This window comes from Phocoena phocoena, chromosome 7 (genome assembly GCF_963924675.1).
Source record: "Phocoena phocoena chromosome 7, mPhoPho1.1, whole genome shotgun sequence".
Taxonomy (NCBI): domain Eukaryota; kingdom Metazoa; phylum Chordata; class Mammalia; order Artiodactyla; family Phocoenidae; genus Phocoena; species Phocoena phocoena.
Genome location: NC_089225.1, coordinates 53286862 through 53312085, shown reverse-complemented (window position 1 = coordinate 53312085; position 25224 = coordinate 53286862). Strand labels below are relative to the sequence as shown.

The following is a 25224-nucleotide window of genomic DNA, read 5'->3' as shown; positions in this document are numbered from 1 at the left end:
TGATTTACATGCCTGTTGTGCATCCCTTAAACATTTTAGGATTTGGCTCTGTTTATCTGTCACTGACTATTCTGACTGGGATTTTCTTTTATTCCTTCTAGAAGGCACCAGATCTAGAAGGATGATAAATACGTATTGTTTGTTGACTGAGATGCACTCCCAAATTAGAAGAAAGAGGCAGGCCTCTGTACAAGGAGGAACTGACTTGCCAGGCTCCCTGACAGAGCTGGCTCATTCGCACCTCTCCCTTTCAGGAAGAGCAGAGCACTGTCCATGTCTGTGACCTGGAACTTTGTCACTTAGAGTCAGCTCATCTTGCCAGACTCATGTGCTGAACTGCCAGGATGCAGGAGCAGCCATCAGTGGAAAATGAAAACTCTTAGAGATGGTTAAGAGCTTAATGCCGTTCATTTGGGGAGTTACAGAATCAGGACCACAGCATCCACAGCAAGGATTTCAGCAGTGAAGGTGTTACTGAGCTTTGCAGCTACAGGGTGGGGACTCGTCTTGCCTCCACTCCCCATCCAAATAAAAAGGGGAACCAACGGAAGTCAAGGCAGAGAAAATTTACTGTTGATTTTTACTGCAAATCAAATTCCAAGGGAGAAACCTGAGAGTCCTCAGACAGAAGAGGGCAACAGAGACAAAATTCATTTCCAGATTCTGAAGCAAAACCAGACTTTGAGGCTCAGAGAATATCCCCTCCGTGGTATTCTTGTTTTCTCTAGTTTCTCCCAAGTTCCTAACTCCTTTAAAACCCCACACTCCTATTTGGACGTCAGAATTCATGATTCAAAGACAGAAATGGATTTTTCAAGTTCCTTTTGAAACCCCCTCTTCTCTTTCCTCCCCTGAGCCTTTTGAACTCTTCTCTAGTTTACTTGTAGCAAGTGGAACATTCCCCCAACAGGAAAATAGGCCATGAAACCTTCTTATAACATCTTTCCTTTTAATGTTTTTCTACATCCACCATTCAGTTTGAAAACTCCCAGCTGAAGGGTTGGAAAGCAGTGTTGCTGCCACATCAAATTTTCACTATAAAGTCTTCAGAGAATCTCCTATTAATAGGAAGGATCACAAAGAAAATTTTGACATGTCTGAAGTGGTCAAAGAGTGGTCACAAAAGCAGAGAGGGGAACAGAGAGGATCCGTCCTGACTGCAGCTGCCTCCGTTTACCTGATGGTCACTGGGCATCTCAGAACGAGAACACACCCTTCAGGCAGAGATGTTTCCACCACCAGGCGCAGCTGGGCGCCCACAGAAATGGCTGCTGGGAAGGGAGCTGCAGCACCCTGGGAGAAGCTGACCACCCTGGACCCAAGAGCTCATGCTCCACGTTTTCCACCCTTTTCAGTGTTTGGGGATGTAGAACGTGAACAGGAAGGTGCGAACAGGAAACTTGAAGATGCCAACTGGATTACTCTCTCTGATTTTATATTACAGTTTTACACAAACATACTCAGAGGTTAATCCTCTTAACCTTGATAAGAGATTAAACCAAGGGCCAATACTTCTATTTGATATCCACCAACGAAGGGATTGTCACCCGCCCAGCAGTCCAGGAGAGGAGGCTGACTTTTTTCAAGGAATGTCAGCTGGAGGCTCTCTGACGCCTGTGTTTGAAAGCAAAGGAGAGCAGGAGTCTGGCTACCAGGACACTTGAACTTAACTGGACAGGACATCTTAGATAAAGAAATTTTAAGTTTTTCTTTGCATTTTATGATTCTTCTCTATCCTTCAGGGAAAAGAAGTATTATTGTGAAATAGATTGCATGTGTATAAAAGTGTACAAAATATAAATGTACAGCACAACGAATATTACAAAGCAAAATCCACGCAGCCACCACCAAGACCAGGAGCTAAAGCATTGCCAACATCCCTTAGGGGCCTCTCCTCTCGAAATCGAGGAGCCCAACCCTGGACCTCTTTTTAAAGTTTGGGGTTAATAGCTTCCAAGGTTTCCCAACTTTGACCTTTCTCCGTCCTCTCTGTAGTTCATCCCCTAAAAGAAATTTGTAAAGTAATTGTCCATAATATGTATGCTCACTGAACTAGTGCCCTGTTTAAGTATTTAAGGGTTTGAAGTAGGATAAATAAAAATTTAAAAAACCAAGAAAATAGTTTCTCCTGCGCTGAAAATATTAGCATATTCTTTTCTAAAATGCTAGGATGCATGGGACCTTGCTGCCAGCCACAATGCTGAGATGGACAGCTACATCGCCCTTCCTAAAGGGTAAGTGCTGGAAACAAGTATTTGCATTATTAGCAAATATAATACAACCTACTTCTGTCCAGGTTTTCCCACTTGCAAAGGCTGTAATACAGGGACTTCCCTGGTGGTGTAGCAGTTAAGAATCCGCCTGCCAATGCAAGGTTCACGGGTTTGAACCCTGGTCCGGGAAGATCTCACATGCCGCGGACCAACTAAGCCCATGCACCACAACTACTGAGCCTGTGCTCTATAGCCCATAAGCCACAACTACTGAAGCCTGCATGCCTAGAGCCCGTGCTCCGCAACAAAGAGAAGCCACCGCAATGAGAAGCCTGCGCACAGCAACAAAGAGTAGCCCCTGCTCACCACAACTAGGGAAAGCCCATGCACAGCAATGAAGACCCAACGCAGCCAAAAATAAATAAATTAATTAATAATAATAATAAAAAGGCTATAATATAATAAAACCAAAAAATATAGAATGTGGAGCTTTTAACCTTTAGAAGCTTAATTAATATTCTGACCTTCAACATAGGACACACAGTCTCTTTAAAACTGAAGTCTGAAAGCAAATATTGTCATAAGGAGAGAAATTAGTGCCCAATTCTAGATGGAAAGTGATGGTAAAACAAAGTTCCAGTTGGACAAGTCTCTTAGATAGCCTCATCCACCAGAGGGCAGAGAGCAGAAGCAAGAACTACAATCCTGCAGCCTGTGGAACAAAAACCACATTCACAGAAAGACAGACAAGATGAAAGGCAGAGGGCTATATACCAGAAGAAGGAACAAGAAAAAACTCCAGAAAAACAACTAGACAAGATGAAAGGCAGAGGGCTATGTACCAGATGAAGGAACAAGAAAAAACCCCAGAAAAACAACTAAATGAAGTGGAGATAGGCAACCTTCCAAAAAAGGAATTCAGAATAATGATAGTGAAGATGATCCAGGACCTTGGAAAAAGAATGGAGGCAAAGATCAAGAAGATGCAAGAAATATTTAACAAAGACCTAGAAGAATTAAAGAACAAACAAACAGATGAACTATACAATAATTGAAATGAAAACTACACTAGAAGGAATCAATAGCAGAATAACTGAGGCAGAAGAACGGATAAGTGACCTGGAAGACAGAATGGTGGAATTCACTGCTGCAGAACAGAATAAAGAAAAACAGAATGAAAAGAAATGAAGACAGCTTAAGAGACCTCTGGGACAACATTAAACACAATAACATTCGCATTATCAGGGTCTCAGAAGGAGAAGAGAGAGAGAAAGGACCAGACAAAATAATTGAAGGGATTATAGTCAAAAACTTCCCTAACATGGGAAAGGAAATAGCCACCCAAGTCCAGGAAGTGCACAGAGTCCCATAGAGGATAAGGAGAATCACGCCAAGACACATAGTAATCAAATTGGCAAAAATTAAAGACAAAGAAAAATTATTGAAAGCAGCAAGGGAAAAATGACAAAAAACATACAAGGGAAGTCTCATAAGGTTAACAGCTGATTTTTCGGCAGAAACTCTACAAGCCAGACGGAGTGGCATGATATACTTAAAGTGATGAAAGGGAAGAACCTACAACCAAGATTACTCTACCTGGCAACGATCTCATTCAGATTCGATGGAGAAATCAAAAGCTTTACAGAGAAGCAAAACCTAAGAGAATTCAGCACCACCAAAGCAGCTCTACAACAAATGCTAAAGGAACTTCTCTAGGTCGGAAACACAAGAGAAAAAAAGGACCTACAAAAACAAACCCAAAACAATTAAGAAAATGGTCACAGGAACATACATATCGATAATTACCTTAAACGTGAATGAATTAAATGCTCCAACCCAAAGACACGGGCGTGCTGAATGGATACAAAAACAAAACCCATATATATGCTGTCTACAAGAGACCCACTTCAGACCTAGGGATACATACAGACTGAAAGTGAGGGGATGGAAAAAGATATTCTGTGCAAATGGAAATCAAAAGAAAGCTGGAGTAGCAATACTCATATCAGATAAAATAGACTTTAAAGAATGTTACAAGAGACAAGGAAAGACACTACATAATGATCAAGGGATCAATCCAAGAAAAAGATATAACAATTATAAATATATATGCAGCCAACATAGGAGCACCTCAATACATAAGGCAACTGCTAACAGCTATAAAAAAGAAAATCGACAGTAACACAATAATAGTGGGGGACTTTAACACCTCACTTACACCAATGGACAGATCATCCAGACAGAAAATTAATATGGAAACACTAGCTTTAAATGACACACTAGACCAGACAGATTTAGTTGATATTTATAGGACATTCCATCCCAAAACAGCACATTACACTTTCTTCTCAAGTGCACATAGAACATTCTCCAGGATAGATCACATCTTGGGTCACAAATCAAACCTCAGTAAATATAAGAAAACTGAAATCATATCAAGCATCTTTTATGACCACAACGCTATGAGATTAGAAATAAATTACAGGGAAAAATCATTAAAAACACAAACACATGGATGCTAAACAATACGTTACTAAATAACCAAGAGATCATTGAAGAAATCAAAGAGGAAATCAAAAACTATCTAAACTATCTAAACTACCAAATGACAATGAAAACACGACAATCCAAAACCTATGGGATGCAGCAAAAGCAGTTCTAAGACGGAAGTTTAAAGCAATCCAATCCTACCTCAAGAAACAAGAAAAATCTCAAAACAACAATCTAACCTTACACCTAAAGGAACTAGAGAAAGAAGAAAAAACAAAACACAGAGTTAGCAGAAGCAATGAAATCATAAAGATCAACGCAGAAATAAATGAAAAAGAAACAAAGAAAACAATAGCAAAGATCAATATAACTAAAAGCTGGTTCTTTGAGAAGATACACAAAATTGATAAACCATTAACCAGACTCATCAAGAAAAAAAGGGAGAGGACTCAAATCAATAAAATTAGAAATGAAAAAGGAGAAATTACAACAGACACTGCAGAAATACAAAGCATCCTAAGACACTACTACAAGCAACTCTATGCCAATAAAATGGACAACCTGAAAGAAATAGACAAATACTTAGAAAGGTATAACCTTCCAAGACTGAACCAGGAAGAAATAGAAAATATGAACAGACCAATCACAAGTAATGAAATTGAAACTGTGATTAAAAATCTTCCAACAAACAAAAGTCCAGGACCAGATGGCTTCACAGGTGAATTCTATCAAACATTTAAAGAGCAGCTAACACCCATCCTTCTCAAAGTCCTCCAGAAAATTGCAGAGGAAGGAACACTCCCAAACTCATTCTATGAGGCTACCATCACCCTGATACCAAAACCAGACAAAGATACTACAAAAAAAGAAAATTACAGACCAATATCACGGATGAATATAGATGCAAAAATCCTCAACAAAATACTAGCAAACAGAATCCAACAACAAATTAAAAGGATCATACACCATGATCAAGTGGGATTTACCCCAGGGATGCAAGGATTCTTCAGTATACACAAATCAACCAATGTGATACACTATATTAACAAATTGAAGAATAAAAACCATATGATCATCACAATAGATGCAGAAAAAGCTTTTGACAAAATTCAACACCCATTTATGATAAAAACTCTCCAGAAAGTGGGCATAGAGGGAACCTAGCTCAACATAATAAAGGCCATATATGACAAACCCACAGCAAACATCATTCTCAATGGTGAAAAACTGAAAGCATTTCCTCTAAGATCAGGAACAAGACAAGGATGTCCACTTTCACCACTATTATTCAACATAGTTTTGGAAGTCCTAGCCACGGCAATCAGAGAAGAAAAAGAAATAAAAGGAATACAAATAGGAAAAGAAGACGTAAAACTGTCACTGTTTGCAGATGACATGATACTATACATAGAGAATCCTAAAGATGCCACCAGAAAACTAGCAGAGCTAATCAATGAATTTGGTAAAGTTGCAGCATACAAAATTAATGCACAGAAATCGCTTGCATTCCTATACTCTAATGATAAAAAATCTGAAAGAGAAATTAAGGAAACACTCCCATTTACCTTTGCAACAAAATGAATAAAATACCTAGGAACAAACCTACCTAGGGAGACAAAAGACCTGTATGCAGAAAACTATAAGACACTGATGAAAGAAATTAGAGATGATACCAACAGATGGAGAGATATACCATGTTCTTGGATTGGAAGAATCAACACTGTGAAAATGACTATACTACCCAAAGCATTCTACAGATTCAATGCAATCCCTATCAAACTACCAATGGCATTTTTTACAGAACTAGGACAAAAAATCTTAAAATTTGTATGGAGACACAAAAGACCCCGAGTAGCCAAAGCAGTCTTGAAGGAAAAAAACGGATCTGGAGGAATCAGACGCCCTGACTTCAGACTACACTACAAAGCTACAGTCATCAAGACAATATGGTAGTGGCACAAAAACAGAAACATACATCAATGGAACAAGATAGAAAGCCCAGAGATAAACCCACGCACCTACGGTCAACTAATCTATGACAAAGGAGGCAAGGATATACAATGGAGAAAGGACAGTCTCTTCAATAAGTGGTGCTGGGAAAACTGGACAGCTACATGTAAAAGAGTTAAATTAGAACACTTCCTAACACCATACACAAAAATAAACTCAAAATGGATTTGAGACCTAAATGTAAGGCCAGACACTATAGAACTCTTAGAGGAAAACATAGGAAGAACACTCTTTGACATAAATCACAGCAAGATCTTTTTTGATCCACCTCCTAGAGTAACGGAAATAAAACCAAAAATAAACAAATGGGACCTAATGAAACTTAAAGCTTTTGCACAGCAAAGGAAACCATAAACAAGACAAAAAGACAACCCTCAGAATGGGAGAAAATATTTGCAAACGAATCCATGGACAAAGGATTAATCTCCAAAATATATAAACAACTCATCCAGCTCAATAGTAGAGAAACAAACAACCCAATCCAAAAATGGGCAGAAGACCTAAATAGACATTTCTCCAAAGAAGACATACAGATGGCCAAGAAGCACATGAAAAGCTGCTCAACATCACTAATTATTAGAGAAATGCAAATCAAAACTACAAGTTATCACCTCACACCAGTTAGAATGGGCATCATCAGAAAATCTACAAACAACAAATGCTGGAGAGGGTGTGGAGAAAAGGGAACCCTCTTGCACTGTTGGTGGGAATGTAAACTGATACAGCCGCTATGGAGAACAGTATGGAGGTTCCTTAAAAACTAAAAATAGAATTACCATATGATCCAGCAATCCCACTACTGGGCATATACCCAAAGAAAACCATAATTCAAAAAGACACATGCACCCCAATGTTCATTGCAGCACTATTTACAATAGCCAGATCATGGAAGCAACCTAAATGTCCATCAACAGATGAATGGAAAAAGACGTGGTACACATATACAATGGAATATTATCAGCCATAAAAAGGAACGAAATTGGGTCATTTGTTGAGAGGTAGATGGATCTAGAGACTGTCATACAGAATGAAGTAAGTCAGAAAGAAAAAAACAAATATCATATGTTAATGCATGTATGTGGAACCTAGAAAAATGGTACAGATGAACCAGTTTGCAGGGCAGAAGTTGAGACACAGATGTAGAGAACAAACGTATGGACACCAAGGGGGGAAAGCCGCGGGGGGGTGGGGGTGGGGGTGGGATGAATTGGGCGATTGGGATTGACATGTATACAGTGATGTGTATAAAACTGATGACTAATAAGAACCTGCTGTATAAAAAAATAAATAAAATTAAGTATTTTTTTTAAAAAGTTCCAGTTGCTTTTAGGGCAAAGCCACATTTTCTTTATCTGTATAATCCCCTTTACTGCCTATACAGTGCCTTATTATTAGCAGCTCTTCTATAAATGTTTGTTGATTGAAGGCATTTTTCCATGAATAATTTCAGAAGAAGAAAACAGAATTATGCTTACTAGTTTTGATGTGTATTCGTGGCTTCTTAATTATACTCAAAAATATAGTGGAGAAGAGAAAGTTAAGGATCTCAAAAGAAATTATTATGCATAATATACAACTCAGGAATACAAGGAAGCTTGTCTGGAAAACATGTTTGTTCTAGTCTTAGTTTTCACCTTTGTTTCCTCCAGGTCATGTGGGGTGCAGTTTTAAGGCAAATGTAGAAAGAGTTATAAGACAGGAGGAAAGTTCTTTCAGAGAAAAGCAAAAATAAGAAGGGGAGGCTACCTCTTTGTTCTTCCTCCCTGGCTTTTAGGTTATCAGGGGCAACAGCAGGCTGGCTGCTCAGCCTGACCTCTTGCACAGCGCCACCCAGTGGCCTAGACTGTGAACTTGTTTTTATTTTGCCAAAGGTTGAAAAATTAGAAATTCCGAAGTTGTGAACAGATTTGACAAGTCATTACTCATATTTATGGGAGGGTATAAATGCTAGCTAACAAGTCACTTGGATATATTTTATTTCAAAGAGGACATCTCCTATCAAAAATGGCCGTGTCTTTGCTTCTGCACAAGTTACCTAGTGAGTTGATACACCTGAGTGTCTGGTGAGGGAGCCACAGCTGTGCCCACAGCTGCCCACTCTCCCAGAAGTTGATAATGAATCAAACCCTGGCTGTGCCCAATGGAGGTCTGGAGAAGAAGCTGGAGGGCAGCCTTCTGATGGGCACTCTACTATTTTCATTTAAAGGAGCATGTTTGAAAAAAGTTAAGAACATGGTTTCAAAGTAAAGATGAAAAAAACGTAGATTATGACTTTTTTCTTAAGCAAGCTCTTCATTCCTCTGCACGCTGGTAAAATTCAGGCCTGGCAACCACACTCTTTTAGCTTGCAGAGGCCCCATGCCAGACACACTGCCAATAATTTCACGAGGGATGTGGAAAGAAAAAGAAATTATGAACAATGATACAGAGGTTTCTCTGCCTCCTTTCTTAAAAGCATATCTGCAGCTGTTTCCAGGCATAGCCTCAAAAACATAAAGCCCTTGAGAGGAGCGCTATGGGAAGATTGAGTCTGCTGCCCAGCCAAAGGCAGAAGAATCCCAGAGAAATCAAAGGAGCTTGACCCAATTAGAATCTACTTGGTGAAACAGCAAAGACCAGGATGCTCCATTTTTTGGCTCTAGCTTCCTGCTCCTGCATGAGGACTGACCGAGCAACTACACAGAGGCTGACTGTAAGTAGACAAAGGCTGTGTATATAGGCCAGAGACAGACCTGTTCCAAGTAGGTTAGGAGAGCAGTGGGCTGGGGTCGATGACTAGGTGGGAAGTTGGACCAGCTGACCTCTGAGGACCCCATGATTGGATGACTTTGATTGGCCCCAGTCCCATTACTTGAAATAATACATAAATAGAAATAATCTTCCCAATAATTCTAGGTAAACTGAGATCATCCTAGAGTGTTTAGCATAAACTGATAATAACATCTGCTTTATTTATTTATTTTTTATTGGATGCACTGTGTGTCTTGCAGGATCTTAGTTCCCTGACCTGGGATCAACCCTGTGCCATCTGCAGTGGAAGTGTGGAGTCCTAACCACGGGACTGCCAGGGAATTCCCAAAATACGTTTTTATAAATGGAAGAATGAAGGAAGCAGGCAGGGAAAATGAGAAGTCTAAGAGGTGATGTTATAGAAAGTGTGTGTGTGTGTGTGTGTGTGTGTGTGTGTGTACACATGTATATATAGGCTGATGCTGTGCAATTAGATGCAAAAGAAACAATCACTTTCCTTTTCTTGAACTTAGCTGAATAGACTTTTATACCTGCTCAAAGTTCAAAATGTTAGTAGTGCAGCCCTGGCAGGATTTAGACACGAAATGGAAAACCCCAGCAGAGCTTGTAAAAGCATCAGATTTCAGGGCTGTCAGGGAGGTTCCAAGTACCTGTTTTGGTCAAAGGGATTGAGAAGAGTTGCTGAAGAAGCTGGTTTTCCGATGTCCTCAGTACGACAACCACATCGGCAGGGAGAGTGTCTCTGTTTTTCTCAAGAACCCCAGAAGCATCATATAATACCTGCAACACGAATAGTAAAGCACAAGTGAGCCAATACCAACCCCATCACTGGCAACACGGGCACACTGTCCGAGGTCAGTAATTAATCAACCTCTGTATAGAATTCATCTTGACATAGCCATGCTTTTAAACCCAGACCACTATATAAGGGAGGAAAATTGTAATTTTTGAGAGGCCAGTTTATCTTAACGTCTTGTTCAATTATTCTTGGAAGAAGAGTCCTGTCAAAGATATATCACATCAGAATAATTGTATCGGGCACTCACAATATGGGAAGCACCCATCCTATGAGGTTAACACTGTTATTATCTCTATTTTACTGTGGGCAAACAGAGGCTTAGAGAGAGGCTGAATAATGTGCCATGGTCACATGTGTCACCAGCGGTGGGCAGGTATCTCAACCTGGGCAGGTTGGCTCCATGCTCACAACCACTGCACCCTCACTCTTCCCAAGGTTCTCGTGGCACCAAGTGATGGCTCAGGGATTCTGAGCAGTTCTCTGTTCTCAGGACAGAGGGGATCCAGGTCAGTGCAATTTTAAGGGATGTTCCAATGAAATAAGTGTTGAGTGACAAGTGAATTCAGGAAAAGACACAGAGCCCAGAAGGAAAAGGATCCTATTTTTCCTTTAAAGTCAAGAAAGGACAAGAGGGAGAAAGAGGGAAGAAGAGGGGTGGGTAGGAAATAGGTGAAAAAGGACAGAGAGATGGGAAGAGAGGTGTGAGAAAAGGGACAGGAATGGAAGGCAGAAGAGCAGAGAAGAAGGGGGACGCGGGGATCAGGGTAGATGTCATACACAGTCGGGCTTCAATGCTAAGGTAAATTAAGTTTTTAAGAAATTGCGAAAACTGGATTGCAATTTCTAGCAAAGATCCAAAATAGATACCATGATGTATTATGTGGAGGGAAGAACCACCTCTTCACTTGTATTAGACTGCCTTTTAACCAATCTCCAGTCAGGCAAAATTAATTTCCATGCCATGATGTGAACATGAAAAATAATTTCAGTAAGTCTCAAATCAACAAAATCATCAGAAATACTTTTAGTGAGCTTCTATCCATTTTCTGGACCCAGGGCCTCAGCAGACCCTGCGAGAACCAATTAGCCATAATTCACGCCGCTCCTCTGAGAGTAACGTGCGCAATGAATTGTTGGCTACAGGGGGAAAGAATTTCCTCAATCACTCACTAATTCGCTTCAGGAACTTGAAATTGAGACTCAGGCATAATGGGTGAAAAATGGAAATTTCAGTTAATGTTGTAAAAGCTTAACATCTGGATGATGGAGTTTTTTTTTTTCTTTCTCCTTTTCATCTAGACATTTTTGGTGCCCTGTAGACACACACTTGGGCTACGAAGTGCTAGAAATTGAGTCCCACTGTGATATTAACCCTCCTCCATTACCTACACATCTCCAAATGACTTTTTTTTTTTTTCCCTCCAAATGACTTTTGAACGTGAACATTCACCACTAAACGCTGCAAACGCTGTAATATGTTTTCTCTCTGGAGAGCTGTCACTTCTAGGCCAAACCTCAGGTGAGAAGCAGATGGCAGCTCTGTGGGCCACCCCAGCGAGAAAGTGCTTCTTTGCCAGAGGCTACTTTCTGTGAGCAACACCACTGAGAAAGTTTGGGAATTATGATTCGGTATTCAAGAAGAATTAAAAGGAGAAAGGAATCTGCAAGCAATTTCATGAGGCCACAGACAGGGTACGGTTGACACTTACCCCTTGTCAAGTTCAGGTTTAATAACTGACGTGTCTCACCTTTCCAGCAAAGTGCTGAATGCCAAAGCACAGCTCCATTCCTTTGGGCCTCCAGACGTATTTGCATCGGAGATTATCTTCAAATTTATCTGTGTGGATTTTCATGTTTAAAAGTTACAACGTGAACTATTTGGTCCTTCAGACAAAAGTGTGCTCCTCGAACCATGATGACCCAGAATAAGGAATTTCAGAGTAGCCTGATATTATTCTTGTATGTTCAGTGATGGAGAAAGATTCCCCCATGTGATGGGCATTTACAACTGAGTTCTCATTTACTTGTTTCATGTTGTCTTTAGTGTCAGGCTGTTCCCTACGGTATCATGCTCTGCTCTGAGAACTCCTAGGATGAACACTGATGCCACCAGGAGACCAGCTAATTAGCTTTAGAGCTATGAAGATATTCCATGGAAGGCAAATAACCCTGGTTTATACTCCTCTTGGCAACTTGTGACAATTTTATAAATATAAGGAAGTCACTTGAGGGTGACAATCTCAACTCCTAGAAGTGAATCTCTCCCACAGATCAATTTTCCATCTGGGAAAAAGGCTTGCAACTTCGTGTTCCTCCCTCTACAAATAGTTTTGCTTTTGTTGTGACTGACGACCTACTACTCTGTGTGAGGAACTGTGCTAACTAGTAAAGGGATGCAAGGGTTGGGGCTTTGTTGCCCAAGGATCTCACAATGTAAGTGAGAGACAGGACCATGTGCAACACTGAAGATTCACAAAGGAGGAGGAGTAGGTCAATAGGTATAGGGGTAAAGCACAGAGGGCCTTGAATGCCAGAAGGAGGTGTTTTACTGTCACTTCATAGATAATGGTAACCTAATGAAAAGGTAGCTTTAGGAAGACTAAATCAGCTGGGATGTCCAGGGTAGAGGGGGAGAATATGAGCCTGGAACCCAGGAGACCAGCAGGGGCTTCCGTACAAACTTGGACTAGAGATGGCTGGGCGTCCAGGTGGAGATACGAGAGAAGGACATGAGAAAGGAGGGGAATCAAGTACTGGTTATGGGAAATAAGGGAGCAGAAGGTGGAAAAAATGATATTGACATAGGGTAAAGGTATTTCCATTTGCAGAAATAGGAAAGTGAGCAAGGTCTGAGAGATGGTGACAGGTTTGCCGTCAAATTCTACCAGGACATGTTCTGAACATTCCAATTCATTAAAAGCAGGGTCTATATTTTCACAATCACCGGGTAGCCAAAATACACAGGAAAGATTCCTTAAACCACATTCATTTGACGACGTGAGCCCAGTAGCCAAGTTCTCTTCTGCACGTATATGCCTTTTACAAAAGGTACCTACCAACCAGGGTCTGGTCCGTTGCTTGGGGAAACCTACTTTCCTCATCCAGAAGTGCAAGCAGTCCCAGAGGCTTCTGGAGGAACATATCCAAGAGGGGGCGATTGTCCTCATACTCCACGGGTGTCACGTCAATGCCCTCATTCTGATACTCCATCTGGAAGGAAACGGATTGTGAATCTCTCCAGCCCAAAACTGGCCTAGGTACCACCAGTTTGCCTGCACTTTTCTGTGTCTGGCAACACTGAACAGGGTGTATTTTATTATGTGAGTAGGACAGGGCTCTTCTGCAGTAGGCAGGTGAAGGTGGCGAGAGAAGGGATGGCTCTCTGTCTCCCAAACACTGACCTGGGGACTCAGAATTAAGAAACTGATGTAGAAAGGAAGGGAAGCTGAAAATGTTTTATTTTAGTGACAAGTAAGGTTTAAACCAGGAAGAAAGCAGATTTCTATCTTCTGCAAAGGATTCTGCAAAGGAATCATCTCAGACTAAAAAGCTAGAAAAACTCCAGATATCCCAGGAAGATAAACGGAAGGAAACTGGACTGAAATAAGGTCTAGTTTTGTACAAGTGAGCAGGGAGAAGAGTGCGATACAGATTTATCCAGTTCCAGCGATAAAACCAATACTGGTACTTTTAGTCCATGTCTTTGTGTTTATCTAATCATAGTAGTTTGTGTGTCCTTGCTCCTGTATTAAAACAAGGAGCTTGGTCAGAACGTTCAGTTTGTGCAACTACATAATCCCTCTTCATACAGGAGAGTCTTGGGGTTGGGGTACAGGATGTGGTGGTGGAGAAGGGCCCCTAGCCTTTGGGTCCACTAGCTCCACATCCTGCTTTATTTACCATTAAACAGGGGAAAGATTTCCATTTTGAGAAAATCAAGAACATCTCTTATTCCTCCCTGAAGATACGCAACCACTTCTTGTGGGGTCTGGTGTGCAAAAGAGGGGATGGGGATGGGCAGTTTGGGAGTTAAGAACCACAGGAACCTGTGTCCTGAGTTCAAGATCATCCCGAGTCATTTCGGACATGATCATAGATATTTTTAGTTAAATAAAGCAGAAGAGAAGGTAGCATTCTGAGCAATGCACATGAATCAGTTTGGAAACAACATTTAAATAATTGGCTTGTCACCAGCTTCACTCAAGGGAGGAAATGTACCTTTCCATAGAAATCGAGACCTCTTTTTTTCCAGACTAAATTTAGACTGTTGAGTTATTTTGACAGGACTGCCTCACCAGTGGGGTTTTTTTCTTTTTACACCTTTACTGGAGTATAATTGCTTTACAATGGTGTGTTAGTTTCTGCTGTATAACAAAGTGAATCAGCTATATGCACACGTATGTCCCCATATCCCCTCCCTCTTGCGCCTCCCTCCCACCCCTCTAGGTGGTCACAAAGCACAGAGCTGAGTCACCAGTGGTTTTTCTTTGGAGTCTTTGGCTTGTTAACCTAACAGGGTTTCTGCTTCAAACTCTGAGCAGCCTGAGGCACCTTTCCCACCAGCCCTAGTGCCTTCAGAGTTCACTGTTACCTCCTCAAGAGCAAAGACGTGCTGATTGAAATAGTATTGGATTTGCTCATTGGCGATGTTTATGCAGAGCTGCTCAAATGAATTTCTCTGAAAGTTCTCGAATCCAAAAATATCCAAGATCCCCACGTTCATACCACCGTCTGAAGTACTGCATGAGAGAGAAGAATAAAACCTTTTAGGGGAGGAAACAGCCATCTCAGGACAGTGAGAATATACGTGCCTGCATTTTGTCAACACATGTAGCCACTCAGGGAAATCGGCATCCTGCCACCTTCGGGGGAGAAACTGTGTGTTAAACCATTGGCTCCTTGAGTTTTTCAACAGTACTTCCAACTTCTTGTTTTAAAGCAGCAAGATCCTTTCAAACCTTCCTCAGAAGCTCCATTTATAAAGAGATTAAAGAGGAACCACTCTGTTTGAAGGCGCTGGAGCTGCTGCTCATTTATTCTTCTACTTTCTCACACACAAAGCTTAGTTGGAAGAAGACTCTAGAGTTTGATGTTGTCAATTCTTCCACAATCTAGAAGCCACTAATGCTCAGCAAAGAAAAAGCTGTAGTAGTAATAATACTGTGAGATACTGTGCTTTAAACACTTTTCATGAAATGTCTTAGTTGATGCTAAAAGCAACACTATGATGAGGATATTATACTCATTGTACAGATGAGAAAACTACAGCCTAGAACATGCACTGATGAAGCTGTGAAGCTTGGATGCAAACCCAGTTTTCCCAGCTCCCAGCCAAGACTGTTCTCTTGAACACTGCACCGTAATGGCTCCGTCAATCATGAGCCTCTCGGGTATAAACACTGCACCTTTTAAAGGAGATGGCCTGAGATCTTCACGAAAGAAAACCCAAGAGAGAACCAAATGCTTCCTCTTGCAATCTCTAAGAGACACTGAATGACAACTCTCCCCAAGGCCTCTGCTCTCCTGGGGAACTTACCGTAAGTTTTTGTCTGGCTGCAGGAGTGTATTGATGCGATTTACGATCCAGCTGAAAAGCCTCCCATACAGGGCTTTGGACATGGCATCTCGGACATCCAAGGCCCTGTCGACAGTGTTGGCGCGGATGATGGTCTCACCCCGGGTGACCACGCAGTGTGAGGTGAGGGCCTCCTGGAGCTCTTCAGGGCTGATACAGAGAACCGAGGCAGCTAGAAGAGAGGGTAAGGATGATGCCGGAGAATGCAGACATCCATCTATCCATCCACCCATCCATCCACTCATCTAGCCAGTATTTACTCAACACCTACATGCCAGGCCCATCCTCAGCACTTCAGGGCCAAGGATAAACAAACCGGGTCCTTAACCCCAAGAAGCACCCAGACTGATGCAATACCTCCCAAACTGTTCTGAACACTCTTCACACATGTTAGATGAAGAAAATGCGGAAGGAGGTGGTCTTTGGCCAAATAAGTTGGAGCAGTTGCTGGAGAGTACCGTCTGCTCTTAGAGAATCACAAAGCACATTAGTATACTAAAGACCATAAAAAGTGCCACAGTTTAACACAAAAGGTGTTTATTTAAATCAGTGTTTTTCTAACTCAGGGTTCTCATTCCTTGTGCCACCATTATTACCTGTGGAACTTTAAAAATAAACAGGTGCCAACTCTGTCCCCCGCAGACGCTGATTCAGCGAATTTAGAGTGAGGTCCAACCTCTCGTACTTTTTTCAAAAATTTGTAGATGATTTTCAAAAGCAGCCACTGGTGAGAATCACTGCCCAGAGTTACCTGGCATGGAACTCTTTTCTGAAGAACATCTATTTGCCACTTATGAAAAGAACACTGATGTTCTACAAGACAGCCTCTGGGAAATACTGGTTAGTGAAAACACCCAGAGCCAGTTGAACGACCAGCAACAAAACACCATGTTTCAGAGTCTTGAAAAACTCCCAAAGTAAAAGAAACGTGTACTTTAGCCACACAGTGCACAGGCGTCAAATAATTACCATTTTCCAAGGCTTCTGCGTTGGGCACCTCACTTTTATCAGTTTGATGTTGAGAGGAAATCGCTGCAAACTCAATGTTTCCAATATTCAAAATCCCAGCCAAAATTCTGTACACCGAGCGCACCTCCTGAGAAGGACATCAAGAACCATGTTTGGTCACTGCCAGTCAATTAGATCACTTGTGCTGTGGTGCAAACTGCTAGCTGTCCACCAACGTCCATCCTCCCCCTTCTCCTGGGCACACAAAAGATTTTCCAAGCCTCCCTTGCAGTTAAGCCACGTAACTAAATTCTTAAGAAAGGAGCAAGCAGAGCAACGCGGGCCATTTCCAGGCCTGCCTTACAGAATGGAGCCTGCCTCCTCCAAGCATTTTGTCCGTCATTGCTGGATGGAGCTCCCAGCAACCCAGCCTCAACCGCACCACTGATTAGGGTGCCTGAGACCGATGACCTGATGGAACAGTGATGTTGTACAACCTGAAACTCTTGCCTTGGAATGCTTACATTAGATAGAACTGATCTTCTTTGTTCTTTCAGCCACTTTTAGCCTTTCACCCTAACTAATACCAGCTCCCAAATTCAGGTATGGTTCTTTCTTCAAAACAAGAGTGGATATATTTCCTTAACCTCTTCTGAATATAGCTTTTATGAAATAGTTGGCAGGGCATTCACTGATGTTTCACTAGAACATTCGAAGTTGAATTATGGAGTACATAGTCATGAATGAGGTCAGAAAATCTTTTGAAAGACTCACTAGAAATTATCTGTGGTGTTTTAATATAATAATATTGGGTTGGCCAAAAAGTTCATTCGGGTTTTTATGAACTTTCTGGCCAGCCCAATATATATTTGGTCTTCATACCCATTTCTGGCACAAGAGTTTCTAAAACTCCAGGAATTTTCTGAGTGATAGGGTTGAGAAGGGTGTTCTTTGTTATTCACGATAAGCCCCTTTCAACCACACTTGAGTCTGTGCTAATGAGGTGACTCTTGGAGGATAGGTGGGGGAAGGGCTGGTTGCCAGAGGCACCAACGGAGTGATTCAAGGGTTGGAACTTTTAATGGAACCCCGCACCTCAAGGAGGGGATACTGGCTGGAGATGGAGTTAATCCTCAGTAGGCAATGGCTTGATCAGTCATGCGTATGTAATGGAGCCTCCACTAAAATCCCTAATTGACGAGGCTTGGAGCACTTCTGGGTTGGCAAACACAGGAAGGTGGTAAAAGGAGGTGGTGTCCCCTCTCCCAATACCTTGCCCTATGCATCTCTTCCATTTGTCTGTTCCTGAGTTGTATCCTTTATAATAAACCAGTAATAGTAAGTAAACCATTTTCCTGAGTTCTGTGAGTCCTTCTATCAAATTATTGAACCTGAGGAGGGGGAGGTCTTGGGAACTCCCAATTTACAGCCAGTCCATCAGAAATATGAGAACATGGGAATTGCAACTCGTACCTGAAGTGGGGGCAGTCTTGTGGGACAAAGTCCCTAACTTGTGCGATCAGAAGCTAACTCCAGGTCAGACAGTGTCAGAATTGGATTGAATTGTAGGAGAATTGGTTGGTGTGGGGAAGAAAACTCCACACGTTTGGTAAAAACAGAAGTGATGGGGGTAAAAAAAGTTCAGCTGCTCTAAGTCCTCTTTTATACTGAAAGTGGAATACATGAGTATCATTAATGGTAAAATAAATAAATAAAGTACAATTATTTATTTAAATATTTGCATTTCCTGTAGGTGAGAAATGAAATATATAGCCAGGAAATTTCTGCATATTATGCTTATAGATAGAGAAAAGTACTTCCACAAAAAATACTCTGGCAGGGAACTTGATTTAGTACTATACATAGCAGCAAACTAATAGGAACTGTCATCAGACCATTGATAAAGCATTGTCTCCAAATCGAGCTTTCCTGCAAACAATGCTCAGTAAAGCCAAAAAGCTGAACACGGACTGTAACAGTGACATCTGCTGGATACACGACAATGCTACAAAGACAAATGAAAATTTTTTTTTTTTTTTTTTTTTTTTTTTTTTGCGGTACACAGGCCTCTCACTGCTGTGGCCTCTCCCGTTGCGGAGCACAGGCTCCGGACGCGCAGGCTCAGCGGCCATGGTTCACGGGCCTAGCCGCTCTGTGGCATGTGGTATCTTCCCGGACCGGGGCACGAACCCCTGTCCCCTGCATCGGCAGGCGGACTCTCAACCACTGCGCCACCAGGGAAGCCCACAAATGAGAATTTTAAACTGGGCTTCCACTATAGAAAAATACTGTTCTTCAAACTCCTAAATCAAAGGCAAGATGTCATGTTCCTGACTTCAAGAATCACTGTTTTAATCACACAACTTAAAAGTGGCTAAGGAGAACACCTACCAAACAGGTTTTCTGGGACTAGCATGGATTTAACATGACAGCACCTCATTACCTTGATCAATACAGTGTGAGGCTTACAGAATGCATCCAGCAACTCCCCACAGAAGCAGATCCCTGACAGTAAAACAGAGACTCCACAGCAGTGAGTTCTATATCTGTCATTTCTATACACAGTTATCTCAAGAGCTTATCTAGGGCTTCCCAGGTGGCACAGTGGTTAAGAATCCGTCTGCCAATGAAGGGGACACGGGTTTGGGCCCTGGTCTGGGAAGATCTCACATGCCGCGGAGCAACTAAGTCCATGCACCACAGCTACTGAGCCTGCACTCTAGAGCCCGCGAGCCACAACTACTGAGCCTGCGTGCCTAGAGCGCGTGCTCCACAACAGGAGAAGCCACTGCAATGAGAAGCCCGCGCACAGCAACGAAGGGTAGCTCCCGCTAACCGCAACTAGAGAAAGCCCGCACATAGCAACAAACACCCAACACAGTCAAAAATAAATTAATTAATTTAAAAAAATGCATTGAAAAAGAGCTTATCTAAAACTCTCAATATACTTAAGGAAAAAAGTATCTCTTCTAATTAAAACATACACACACACACACACACACACACACACACACACACACCATGTATAACTATACAAGCTATGAAACCTCCCAAAATAAGGCTTCTAGGCATTTCACCACTGGGGTGACCATCCCCAAAGGAAATGACAGTCAAAGACCACACCCTCACCTTTTGTGTCTTTGACAATATTCTTTCCAGCATAATGCTCAGATTTCCTCTTTCAAAGAGGAGAACTACCTATAACCTTCAGCAAAAATTTTGGGGTTCAAGCAGTGTGCAAAAGACTGAAGTTAACCGCAGATCGGGTCTCCTTCCTTGGTTCAGAGAAGGGAACTCCAGAAGGGGTGACCAACGCTCATCACCTCATTACGGAGGTATCAGCCTTACAGTGCTCCCCTGCTCCATTTCCAGGTTATTTCCACTTGACTCTTTAGTCCCATTCTTGGGCTAGTTAGTTCTTTTCTGGCCTAGGAACCTACATCCACTCCTGTGTTCAGGTCAAAACATTACTCATATAAGGGTAGAGTTCAATCAGTAGTATGTCCATCTGTGGGGTTATTCCTCCCTCCCTAATACTTAATCCAATGTCTCTTCTCTTCCCCGCATAGCCAGCCTGGGAAGGATTTTTCACCTTCCTTACCTTGCTCATTTTCTCTTGCCTCATCTCTAGCTATGAAGCCTTTCCTGGTAACCCTGCCTTTCCTATAGAATCTTGCTAAGCTGCTCTCTTTTTATTTCTTACCAATTTCCAACTTTCTATATGATAAAATGGAATCACTTCACTCAAGACAGGAAAATGTATTAAGAAGTCTAACAACTCCTCCAATTAGGTTTCCCAATTCACTGTTGATGAGTGTGAATTCAGTCTCACCACCAATCAGCAAAAGTGGGGAAGCATTTCTCCACCAAAGCCCCATGCAGGATGTATGGTCTTGGCTTCTTCTCTCTTTTTCTCAGAAGATACTTCTTTCACTGAGATAGGTATTCTCTCCATAGAGTTGAGGCTAAGTGGAAAGTTGAGAAGAATCCTGGTTTTCTCTGTTAGCCTGGAGCCGATTTAAGGAAATTACCTCTGGCTGGGTTCATGGGCATCTCATGGCAGTTGTGTCTCTGGTATCCCTAGGAATTTACTTGCCCTCTCAGTCTCTCTTTTCCGTGCTTCTTTTTTAACGTCTTGAGTTTTTCACCAGTTTTGCCCAAAGCACTGCATTAGGCCCAGCTGAAGGGCCTTCTCCCTTACAGGCTCTATTCCCATGCCTTTACTCAGTTCCCTTTTCAGAGGCTCACAACATTTGTAACTTGCAAGTCAGTAGTTGGTTTAGAAAAAAAATTTTTGGCATGTCAATCATACATCAATAAAGGTTTTTTTGTTTTTAAAGTCAATGGTAAGTCCTATTGTCTTTAAGACACTTGAAATCCTCAACACCCCCAATTAACATTTTAACATATAACCCTCAGTCTATCCTCAGCAGTACTCTCCCAATTCATAATCTGTTTTGAAGAAAAGGAAAAAAATTTGCCCTAATCGCAAAGCCTTCTCCCTGACCTCTTCATCAAGTGATCTGCAGTAAATGTCCAATCTTGACCATCACAGATAACCTGCCAAAAATTCTTCATGTAGTATTAAACATAAACATACTTAAAACTCAATTTATTTAATATGTTATGATAATTCATATACCAGCAAGACAAGCATAATATTAAATAAAAACAGTATAGTTTAATCCAAAAATAAGAGTAGATGGAATAGGGAGGGTGGGAGGGAGATGCAAGAGGGAGGGGATATGGGGATATATGTATATGTATAGCTGATTCACTTTGTTATACAGCAGCAACTAACACAACATTGTAAAGCAATTATACTCCAACAAAGATGTTAAGGAAAAAACAAACAAACAAAAACCCAAACAAACAAAGAGTAGAAAAGCACTGATCTTTATCATAGGGTTTTAAGTATAACCCCCCACCCCCATGAGGGACTTCATTGTTATTGGAAGATTCCTTCCACCAGTGAAGTTTCTTTACAATAAATGTAGGGTCAAGGGTTCTTTCAGATACTTTTGGCTGGTGTCCCAGAACTCAATTCATGCTCTTGAGTCCAGGAGCTCTGAGGGTTTTGGAAAAACTGAAGGGCATCTGAATCAGTGACATTATAAGAAAGGATACGGACCATCCATAATTTTTATTAAATTGACCAGCTCATTCAAGCTCTGTCTAGAAATGTCCCTCAGAAAAACTTAAGAGAAATTCTGTTACATCAGCTATTTAGCATCTACTGCCTGACTACAGTCAACTGAATCTTTCTGAATTTAGTCAAACTACTTTGAGTTTACAAACATAAAGCAAACTGAGTCAATTCAGCAAAATGGTTTGTCTATAGAGATACAGACAGAGATATAACCAAAGAATTAAGGATAAGAAAGATAAGATCTAGACTCTTCTTTCCATTTCCAGGGCTGCTAACTGACATAAATTGTGTTTATTTCCAGTATGAATTAACAGTGGACATGGTGAATACCTACACATATACATATAATTCCAGTCTGGTTATTCATTTAACAGTCCAGACCAGGCACAAATTTAAAATGTTTACCACCTTTTATGTTTCTTTATTTTCATATCTATTTATGCAGCCATTCATTCATTTCTACTAGACTTTTTTTCCCATAGGGGTTAGGGATGGCTTACTTCAAGGATACATACTTAACATTTTTAATTTTGTTATCTTAAAACAGCATCTGTTTTATTATTATTTGCAGCACATTTCTATCATTGGACAGGGCTGATATTATAGCCTTTCCTTTAGAGCTAGTACCAATCTCTCCACAGTATTCTGCAACCATGATTGTACTTATGGAATGCAAAATATTATTAACCCTATGACTGACTTCTCTACTGTTCCTGTACCCTTTCAAGAAAGTATGTCCCGAAACACTTGGGCACGACCCAGGTGACTTTAAATGGCTCTACTGCCATCTCCACTGAACTTTGACTTTTCTGGTGATGCACCTTTGATAACAACCAGCTCTATAAATTAATAACCATAAAGGTCCTTTAACAACGCTGGAACCTGTTTAGTTGCTCTCCTCTAAGGAGCCAAGGGAAATATATTTCTATTTGTATCTGACTCTTGGGATTTTCCACTGTCTGTCAGTTTAAAGTCTATGGGAGGCTGACAGAGAAAATTAACAGCTGGCTAGAAAGAAGAAAAGTATTTTTATGACTAAAATCAACCGTGCTGGGGAGGAAAGGGCTGGCCAAACTCAATAGATTACAAAAGCAATCCTTTATCCAGAGTGGCTGTCCCAGGGTAACTCAAGTGTCTTGTAATCTAATCCCTGAAGATTTAAACACTCTCACTTACCTCCTAATCATTCACCTCCTTTGTTGGAAAAGCAAAAGAATCTGTATGTTTTACAAAATTGATGGCAAGAAGCCCAGAAACTATGACATAAACGTACCACAGAGTAATATTTGAGCCTAGAGTGATAAATATTTTCTGTCACTGGCATATATTTAATAGAGACAGCCTGTATCTAGTATGATACGGGTAGTACAGTACTCAGCGCTATGGCTAATAGTGTGCAGCTGTGTGCCGTGGAGAAGGAAGTGACTGCAAGAAAGCTGAAAAGGTTTAAATTAATTTGTTTGGGGGCACAAGGAACTACTTGCATAAATATACTCCTGTGGCTTGGGGGTGACCTACATATTCCTATACTCCTATTACACAATTCGCTCTAACGGCTGGAACAACCCCAACTCAGAAAAGGGCAGCATTGTTCAGGTGTTTGTTACCACAGCTGGCGTGAACTGATGACAGTGACAACAATTCACAGGCACGTGGCACTTACAAGGGTACTTATATTTTAATGTTCACCTCGCATCTTATTAAAATGGAGATTCTGATTCTGCTGTTCTTAGTTGGATCTGAGAGTCTGCATTTCTAACAAGTCTTGTGTAATGACAATGTTTCTCATCCACGCATCACACTTTTGAGCAGCAAGACCGTGGCATTTGAAAAGCAAGTGTCCAGCCCCAAGTTAGAACATTCATATCTTCACTCACATTCACCCAAGAATATTAACACTTGAGTTTCTTTCTCCGCTGACAATCACTTACCTTGTCAGTGAACCCTATAATCCTGAAGCAATGCTGAATTGCTTCAAACTGTCTTCTGTAAGACTCCTTGGAAGTTATGTCGTGCATCACCCTTCCAGTTTCATCAGCTATGTACCTACAGAGTATGACCAAACAGAATGAGCACTGACTTGGAAATGGCACCCCAAATACCAGGGCATCATTGGGCTCCTTCTTTGCAAGGGCATTCCCTTACAGTGATAAAATAATGGTGCACATGCTGAGTAAAATGGTTGCAATTGAGTTTTTGAACTTTCTAGAAAATGCAGAGGGAGATGTAGTTCCTGCCATCTCATGTGGGCATTTCAGCTAAAGGGACTGAGTGTCCAGTTAGGAGAACCACACTATTTCCAAGTTTTGTCCATTGCTAATTGTAGATTCATTAAAAATTAACAACTAAAACCCCCGACACTTACCTAGGAGGCTTTTCCTCAGGAAGTCTGAACTCAGAAAGTTTCTTTTGGTGATAAAGGCCAGCATAAATATAGTAAAATATGTGAAAGTTTTTCTCTCCCCTGGAAAAAAAAAAAGGAAAGGGACATTACTAACAATATATTCTGGGCTTCCCCACTCCAAGTAATTTATATAGTTTCCTTTCTGTGCAAAATATTATTCTGTAGCAAATTTGCATTTACAGGCAATTAAATATGCTACTTCCCAATTACAGAATAGCAATAGTGATAGGATTAGTATAGTAATTGCCACAATGTCACACTATTAAACACACTTATGTTTACTATATGCAGAAGGAGGTTTTAGAGAATGGAACATTTATAGGTAATAGCTCAGGTTACATATGTTTAGAGAGCTTTCCAGAACAAATGACTACATGTCTGTGCCACTCGTCTTCTGTTTGTAGCCCATGTTGCTTCAGGGACAGTAATGTCCAGCTTAGAGAGATCAGCCAAACTCCCTACTTTACTGAAGCCCAAGACAGGAAGCAGCTAGCCAGGTGTACAGCAAGTTAGGGAGGGGAATTGGTTGCAGAAGAGAGGTGACTACTCTCTCAAACTTGTATTCTCTCAAATATGATTCAAAATGGCTTGCATCCGTCCCCTGGTCTCCTGCTATGCACCCTCTTTTAGGCCACCCTGGCCAGGGTTCTTTCGGATGGGTGCTGCTCTCAGTATGGTCTGTGGATTGCTGTCAACTATGATAAGACAAGGAACTAGAAAGTCTATGTCTAGACATTTTATAGTAAGTGATATTGCTATGACATCTAAGAGTATGATAATTTTCCTGATAATACATTTCAATTACATTTTACGAAGGTATTGGTTCACAATAGATTGTGAACTACCATTGGGGTGGCCCAAAAGTTCGTTTGGATTTTTTCCGTA

General features: G+C 41.2%; 1 protein-coding gene across 1 annotated transcript in view; it reads right to left on the bottom strand.

Moving 5' to 3' along the window:
* MYO3B (myosin IIIB) overlaps positions 1 to 25224 on the bottom strand; it is a 408816-nt gene that overhangs the window by 181583 nt on the left and 202009 nt on the right. Inside the window, exons 17-24 of the mRNA XM_065880146.1 lie at positions 24301 to 24399; positions 23867 to 23981; positions 16808 to 16934; positions 15800 to 16010; positions 14855 to 15002; positions 13320 to 13473; positions 12012 to 12100; positions 10115 to 10244 (exon numbers count right to left, since the gene is read on the bottom strand). Of these exons, the coding sequence (XP_065736218.1) occupies positions 10115 to 10244; positions 12012 to 12100; positions 13320 to 13473; positions 14855 to 15002; positions 15800 to 16010; positions 16808 to 16934; positions 23867 to 23981; positions 24301 to 24399 (1073 nt within the window). The remainder of the gene's footprint in view (positions 1 to 10114; positions 10245 to 12011; positions 12101 to 13319; positions 13474 to 14854; positions 15003 to 15799; positions 16011 to 16807; positions 16935 to 23866; positions 23982 to 24300; positions 24400 to 25224) is intronic.